At 35.6% G+C, this 7,935-nt stretch overlaps 1 protein-coding gene across 2 annotated transcripts in view; it reads right to left on the bottom strand.

Moving 5' to 3' along the window:
* The window catches only part of ANO3 (anoctamin 3), a 424,570-nt gene continuing 416,635 nt past the window's right edge, over positions 1 to 7,935 (bottom strand). For both annotated transcript variants that reach the window (XM_045484806.1, XM_045484807.1), the window contains one exon: positions 1 to 7,298. In XM_045484806.1, the coding sequence (XP_045340762.1) occupies positions 7,116 to 7,298 (183 nt within the window). In that variant the 3' untranslated portion in view covers positions 1 to 7,115. The remainder of the gene's footprint in view (positions 7,299 to 7,935) is intronic.

Below are 7,935 nucleotides of genomic sequence, written 5' to 3'. Positions count from 1 at the left end.
TTGCAAACAATATTTCAAATCTTTATGGTATTACAATCTTACTTAAACATTATTACAAAGATCAGATCAGTAAATAGAAAAAAAAAGTAGAGCAATCTCCTTTTAAATTGTTTTTAGAAATAAGTTGTTTTAAAATGCTACAGACATTTTAGCTCTCTATGTATACATTTGTATATTCAGAAATTTCATGCGCTCAATCTCAGTATTGTAAGGTAGCTGGGTTTACTGTAAAGTTACCTCTTTTATCCAACATTAATAACCTTGAAGTATAATCTATTTCCAAACAACTAAAATTTAATTGATATTACCAATGATATTAAAAGGAAACAAAATTTTAATCAAGTGTAACTCATAATTGATAATCATCTAATGGGTTATTTTTATTTGTAATTCTTGGAAAGAGTTAATGCTGTTATTTCCATTCCAATCTCCTGACCATACCAATCTAGATTTGCAAATGCCTACGTGAGTAACAAGCACTCATAAGCCCCCTTTTCTATTATTGCACTCCTGGTGTTTGAAATATCGGCTATCTTCAGAAGACAGAGTTAAATATACAAATATTTGGCTATTTAATCAGAACATGGCCCTTACTTGGGGTGTGAGAAGATATTGGTGCCTCTCTCATTATACTGTCATGACAAATTAGAAAAATAACCCTACTCTATCATGGAAATGTTAGTTGTTAATATTTCTGTATATTAGTGGGAAATTTAAAATTTTTTTTTCTATTTTCAAATTTTGTGTGTCTTTTTTCATATAGCTATGAAATACTTCTAAATTTAGTGCTGTATTTATACAACTACTCAATTTTAAGTAAAATGTCTGTAGAATGAGTATAGATACATAAGATACATAACTATTTTAATTATTTGTTTTTAAAAGTAAGTTCAGATTGAAGTGTATTTAAATGATCAATGTGAATATTTTCTACAGGGTTAGGAGTGGGATGCAAATAGTTATCCACTCGAAAGTCTTTTATATAAACCTAATAGATTAAGGCAGGTCTACCAAGTCACCAAGTAATCATACATCAAAATAAGATTTGACATACTATATTAGCATGACTTCTTTTACATATTTTGGATAATATCTATAATATTTTGGCTGCCCAAAGGCTTGGGGACACACACACACACACACACACACAAACACACACACTGTCTCAGAAGTAACCATGAGAAGGATTTTATGACTTAATATAATAGGTTACTATAAATTAAGAAAAGCAATATATAATGGTAATGTCTTTTATGGACCTTGGCTTTTTTGTCCTTAGGAATTCCCAGAAACAACCATTCATCTGTTTTAAAAAAATGTTAAAGCAATTGTGTATATACAGATGTTCTGAACATCCAGTTCCTCATTACAGAATCTGTTTTGACATATTTAAAAGCTAAAAAATATTGATTCAATGCCCTAATGTAACTGCCATGTAAGAAAATAAATGAGCAATCCACAAATTGCTTATTTGTAACAGCGAAGACAGTCAGCAGAATTTGTAGAGCCAATGTCATTGACTGATTTGGAATCTACATAATAAAGGTTTATTTACCTTTCAAGAATGGTGACCTGAAAAATGGAGTCAATCTATTTCAAAGGAGCAAATCTTCCTTAAATTGGCATTACAACTTCTTACGAGAGTTTAGAAGGAGTCTTTAATTATCCTTCGTAATTAATAATCCACGTAAGAATAAAAATGGTTGGAGAAACCACTGTCTCCTCCCCAAACTTCCTCTTCAATTAAAGCACTCCACTAGCTGCTTCCTAGATGAAAAACACAATATTGATGCCAATAGCCACACATCTTAGAAAGATAAAATTGCATATATTTTTAAGTGCATTTTTAATCTTCAGCTTTGAAAACTGAGACTTTTATTCTTTGGCTAGACTTGTCACTGAAATCTAAGCTTACCATATTTAGCCTTGTAATCTTAAAATGGATAAAGAAAAAAAATAATGGGAAAAAACTTCATTTCTTCTGAATTTTACAGAATGGATGAAACTGTGGTTGTTTTTCAGTCAGAAAGAAGTCAGGGTATGTGCACAGAAAAAGCTGAAATAAGACCTGCAAAGCAGGCACTTTTGCTTAGGTAGGAAAGTCTCTACATCCCCTCAACCATACCCCAAACATTGCTTCCACAATTATCTTTGCCATCAGATTTTTCTGGCCACTCAATCCCCCTATTCTCACTTAATGAAAAGTGGGGAAAGTCTGGCTCATACTATTTGTTAGAAAGATTAGATTTAGCCTGATGCGGGGGCACCTGGCTGGCTGAGTCAGTAGAGGGCGTGGCTCTTGATCTCAGGGTTGTGAGTTCAAGCCTCATGTAAGGCATAGAGATTATTTAAAACAATAATCATTTAAAAAATAAATTAGGCCGACTATATTCACCTGGTAATGTTGAGTGGCATGGACACTGACAAAATAATTATAAAGCATTTGAGGCAGTGTGAATACCACATGGGGTTAGCCATCCATATATATAACAGTTATATTTTGTGGGGACTATTTAATAGGTATCATTAAATTTTGTTTTTCAACTAATAATTTAGGAAGTTTTCCCTTCTGAAAAACGGAAAGCAGAGAAACTGCTTTTTCCACACACAGAGAGAATTAAGATGGAAATAAATATTCTGAGGAAGTCAATATAGGCATATGTCTGGAAATTTTGCCCCCTTCTTTCTTAAAGAAAGATGTAACACAGCATCCACACAGTTTACTCTCTCGTGTACTCAAGACTCACTTGGAGCCAGCTGGATGTAGAACCAGTTTTATTTAGGGAGAATCCTGCTGGGGCACAAAGTGGGATCATCATATAAAACAGTGAGATTCGATGGATAAGCTGCTTCTCCCCGAGAGTAGATTTTGATTACACAAGAAATTGGATTTTATCCTAAATATGAGTCTCTTTTTCATCAACGTATCTGCTTTCATTTTCCTTTCCTGAAAAAAAGATGCCTTAATGTGGATTTTGCTAGAACATAGTGGCTATAATACTTGTGTTTTCTAGAAAGAAAACCATCAAATGTGGTTGTGGATGTAGTTTTTCAGATGAATCCAGATGGCAAGTTCCATTGAAGACATCACCATTGCAAATGCATACATCTTAGGTAGTAGGAACCTAGTCTGACCAATGATTCTAGCTAAAGCTAAATCAATCTTCCAGTTAGACAACTCTTGGCACATTTCAATTTGAATAGCAGTGCCTGTAGAGAAATTCACACATTTCTATCAAAAGCCGGGTTTTTTAGGCCATTCCTAAAACGTTCTCTCCTAAGTGACTGAAAATACCAGAAAGAATAAGATGATGACTTATTCTCTGGATGAAATCTACAATTATTCCTAAAACCTGTTATAATATAGTGATTTGGGGGGAAATGTAGTGGAAATACCTTATAACCATAGTAGGACTGAGCTGGGCATATCTCAGAGAGTAAGCATGCATACGTGCACCCCCCCTCCCCCCACACACACAAACACACACACAAGCACACACACCATACCCTGGGCCTATGTTTACCTGCCTCCAATTGACAAACTTATCAGCTCAACCATATTAGTTACACAACTCTTCAGGCAACCTAAGTTTTCAATTTTGAGCATCAAGTTGAGAGAACATGGGCAATTTGGTAGCCTATTGTTGCCAGTTGGCTACACTGTCCCTGTATGTCCTCCTTTCTTGGCATGAACTTTATCTGTGCTAAAATTCCTATCCTAAGGAGATTTTGATGGTGATTGGTGGAGTCAGCCCAAGTGTGAAAAAAAGAAAATGCTTCTGTGTGAAAAACATTTACTGCTTTCATAAGAACAAATCAACCTTCCTCTCCCCTCTGTTTCTAGAACAAAGCATTATTAGAATCAGTACGGTATTCCATCTGTACTTTTCATGTGCAAATGCCTTGATGATGACAATGAGCTTATCAGAGAACAAATAGCCAAAACTTTTTAAGAGTGTAACAAGGGCTTGCAGGAATAGGAAACTATTGCCTTTAGAGCTAAAGAATGAGCAATCCCTTCTCCCCAAACACACTCCAATTTATAGTGAAAAAACAAGCAGGATTAAATTTAACATGCAAATTATAGGAAAAATACCGTATCACACAATTTATTGAGTGAAAGAGGTTCCTTTCCATTCCGTTCTAAAACAGATTGTGCTAACAGCCATTCTGGAAGAAAGTGCAGCGTTCAGAAGTTGTATTTCATCATGCAGTCACTCAGCAGCATTTTATCGAAAAGTGCGTGCACAGACTCAGACAACTGCAAACTATTTCAGCTATAGTCTCGATAAATTTTTCACACACTGGACTGGGAAAGTGCTTCAGCTTTGAACAACTTGTCAAGGCAGACTGCATGCACATATATGTTAGTCATTTGCTTGAAAAGACAACGATTTAGAATATGAAAATAGATAAGCAGCATTCATGTAATACAGAATTCCTGAGAATAGTGTGTGCTATATAAATCTTTGTGAAATAATTTGTATTCCTATGAAAACCATGATATAAAACATATCTCTCGACGAAAGCAGAGTGACTTAAAACTCACATACTGTGAGGGGCTGTCAATATTTTGCTGTCAACAACCATAAAAGCATAGCTAGGTTCTACTGCATTGTTTCACAAAAGGAGAATTTCAGGTAACTTTTTCAGTGATTCTCTCATTTTCTATTGGTCTCGAAAATTACCAAAGGCAGCAATCCCTAAATCAATGTATTATAATTTTTTATTGAAAATGCCTTTCTCTTTTCGTTTTCTTTCTCTCTAGGCAATCAATACGATTTTAAACACTGATGGTAGTAGTATAAAAATAACTTAGAAAGAGCAGAAAGAATTCTCAAGGGCATGACTATCACTATTCTTTGCCCTACAGTAAGACAAATATTTTTGTCTTGTGTCCCTAATTTGGGAAAGACATAAATGTCAGGTTCATTTATATGAACCTGTTCAATAGGCGTACAGAACATTTATCCTCAGGCATGGCATACGTTCAACTAACAAAATAAAAGGAAATGCTGCAGATACTACAAACATGGAGGAGTTTAAAACTCCTTTGTGCAGTTAGTGGAACTAGTTGTTATGACTAGCAGGTGGCAGAAACAGAACCTCCGAGGAATCTGAATGTAAGAGTCCTTGGCAACAAGGGCTTGGGAGGGAAGTTTAGAGTCTGGGGTCCTTCCTTTTGCCCAGAATCAGAGGGCAAGTGGGGAAGTGTTCATTTTTGACAAGAACAAACCAACGAACAACTATAATCTGTCAGCTTTTTCCTGGAATAAAAGAAGAAAAAGTACAAAAAAAACCCAAAAAACAAAAAAACATTTTCAGGGTTAGAATGATAGCAAATAGTTTTCCAGTAAGAGAAACTTTATAATTTTCTTACTAGAGATACTCTAGCATATATACAAAGCAGCTTTATTTCCATTGTCTTTAATCTGGTCTTTATACATTTTGGAAACAACTGTGCTTTATTTGGAAAACAATCGGAAAAAACTGGAAGATTCTATTGGGAAAAAATTGGAAAATTTTTAATTGGAAAAAAACCCTAATTGGACAAATAATAATCACACAATACATATATATGACTATATATATGTATATAAATGTGTGAGTATGTAATTCGCCACCCCATTCCCAGGGGAGGAAAACAGAGATCAGTTTTGATTTTTTTCGCAAGGAAAGGTGTCTTGATTTCTCCCACACATTCCCTTACTTCAACTCTCCTCTTTCTTCCCCACCTGCTCCCAGAGTTTACGCCTCCGCCAGACTTTTGTTACTTGAGGTTTCATCATTCCCATTGCATCTGTCTGTGAACAATAACACTCACAGAGTTGACACCGAAATAGCAACTCCACAACAAAGCAAAACCATGTCTGTCATTGTTGATTTGATCTTGGTTTTAGAGAGTTTTCAAAAATCAACCAAATCAATCTATCAAAGAAACAGTAACAGAAAACTCCCTTTACTGATGAAAAGGAAATAAAACAAAAAATACATGTGTGTGTATTTACAAATAATATAAATTTATATTCATGCATTGTTTTCATTAGCTCATGAACAAAAGTGCACATTGTTAGAAAAGCTTAACGTGTTGCAAAGCATTTGGCTTCTGATTTCCTGAATAAATAAGTCACGATGGCATACCATGTAACTGATCTCAGAGCTGCACAAAATGTAACTTGCATTACATATTGCCAAGGTGCAAAAATACAAGGAAAACTAACATATTTACAGCATTTCAAGTTATTCTGTTATTCTGTGAGAGTTGTTATAATAAACTAGGGAGGAAAAAATTAAACATACTATAAAACAGCCCTCCACGGTAAAATATGGATGAGTGGTATTCTAAATGATATGAGAATAAACACCCATATTTTATAAGTATGTGGCTCTACTGAAATTTAATTAAAAAAAAGGCAGTGAAACTTGTTCTGTCAGTGATACAACACATTTGAATGTAGCCAATGCAATAGAGTATGTTTCAGTGAATGATATTCTTTTTAGAATCTTAGATTTTTGGTTTGACTACTAAAGGTGTTCAACTCTTCGACTGCATAGTCAATGTAAAGCAGCATAAATTCCTTGTAGCACAGATCCATAAACTCAGAAAAAAAAAATTCCCCAAACTTGTAAGCTGAAGGGACATGGAATTCTGGCAGCAAAGGCAATAACTGATGTAAGTCATTTCTTGTAAGTATCTCAACTCACCTAAGTTTCCAAAGTCAGATTAGTATGTGACTGAAGAGCAGGTGATACTGTAAGCATGCCTGGCTTATGAACGTTTACATGGAAAACTGTTGCTAGAAACCTCACCACCACCCTTCCTATCACACTGCAGCTGACGGAAGGTAGAGGTCTCCAAACACACAACTCCCTGAGGCTGGTTCTGAGAATTAGATCCCGGCTTCCTGCAATGTCAATCTAACCATTTAGATGTCATGAGTCATTTTTTTTTCTTCCCTAGAAGCCTGGATATTCCAAATCTCAGAGATGGCTGTGATGCATTTCCAAGTAACATATCATATGTATGGTTTGCCAGGTATGCCTTCCTCCTGGATCCCCCCTAGAATTTAAGGTTGCTATCATTCCCACCATTGGTACTGCCCCTCAGGTATTAACTAAGGCCATTCATGGTGAACAGGATGACCACTTTTTCTCCGTTGTTGTTGCAAATGTTCTAGTTCAGCCTCATACATCATCTCTTGGACCAAGTACTTCTCCCGTCGTATTCGGTCATACAGGTTCTTTGGTACATCCGGAATCAGGTATGCGATGAATGACTTGATCCCAAAAACAAGGTGCTGCAAATTTAAGAGGAGAAAGTACACTTTTCAATGATTCTGGAATGCCAATTATAGAACAGATTGTGAACAATGTTGCATTTGCCTTACAATCAAGCATCAGAACTCAGAGTGTACTATCTAGAATATTAATATTTTCAGAAATTATATTGGTGGGTGCCTGGGTGCTACAGTTGGTTAAGCATCCAACTCTTGATTTCGGCTCAGGTCATGATCTCACAGTTTGTGAGTTCCAGCCTCGCATCAGGCTCTGCACTGATAGGGCAGAACCTGCTTGAGATTCTGTCTCTCCTTCTCTCTTCCCCTCCCCTACTTGTGCTGGTACACACACATACACACACTCTCTCTCTCTCTCTCTCTCTCTCTCTCTCAAAATAAATAAACCTAAAAAATTTTAAAGAAATATATTGGAACAACTATACTGTTGCCTTCCATCACATAAGTATTAGGAGAAAAGAGAATTCTTTCCTCTTTTAGGTGCCACATGTTAAAAATCACTTTATAAACACTGAATGAATCTTAAGTTCACATCTATAAAATCCTTATATACTATGCAATCCTATTATAACATGCATTGATATATAGAGATGAGAAAGATCACATCCAGGAAAACTCAGCAAAACAAAAAACCTGCAGC

Source organism: Leopardus geoffroyi, chromosome D1 (genome assembly GCF_018350155.1).
Source record: "Leopardus geoffroyi isolate Oge1 chromosome D1, O.geoffroyi_Oge1_pat1.0, whole genome shotgun sequence".
NCBI lineage: Eukaryota > Metazoa > Chordata > Mammalia > Carnivora > Felidae > Leopardus > Leopardus geoffroyi.
Note: the sequence above shows the minus strand (reverse complement) of the source record. Positions and strands in the feature narration are given on the sequence as shown.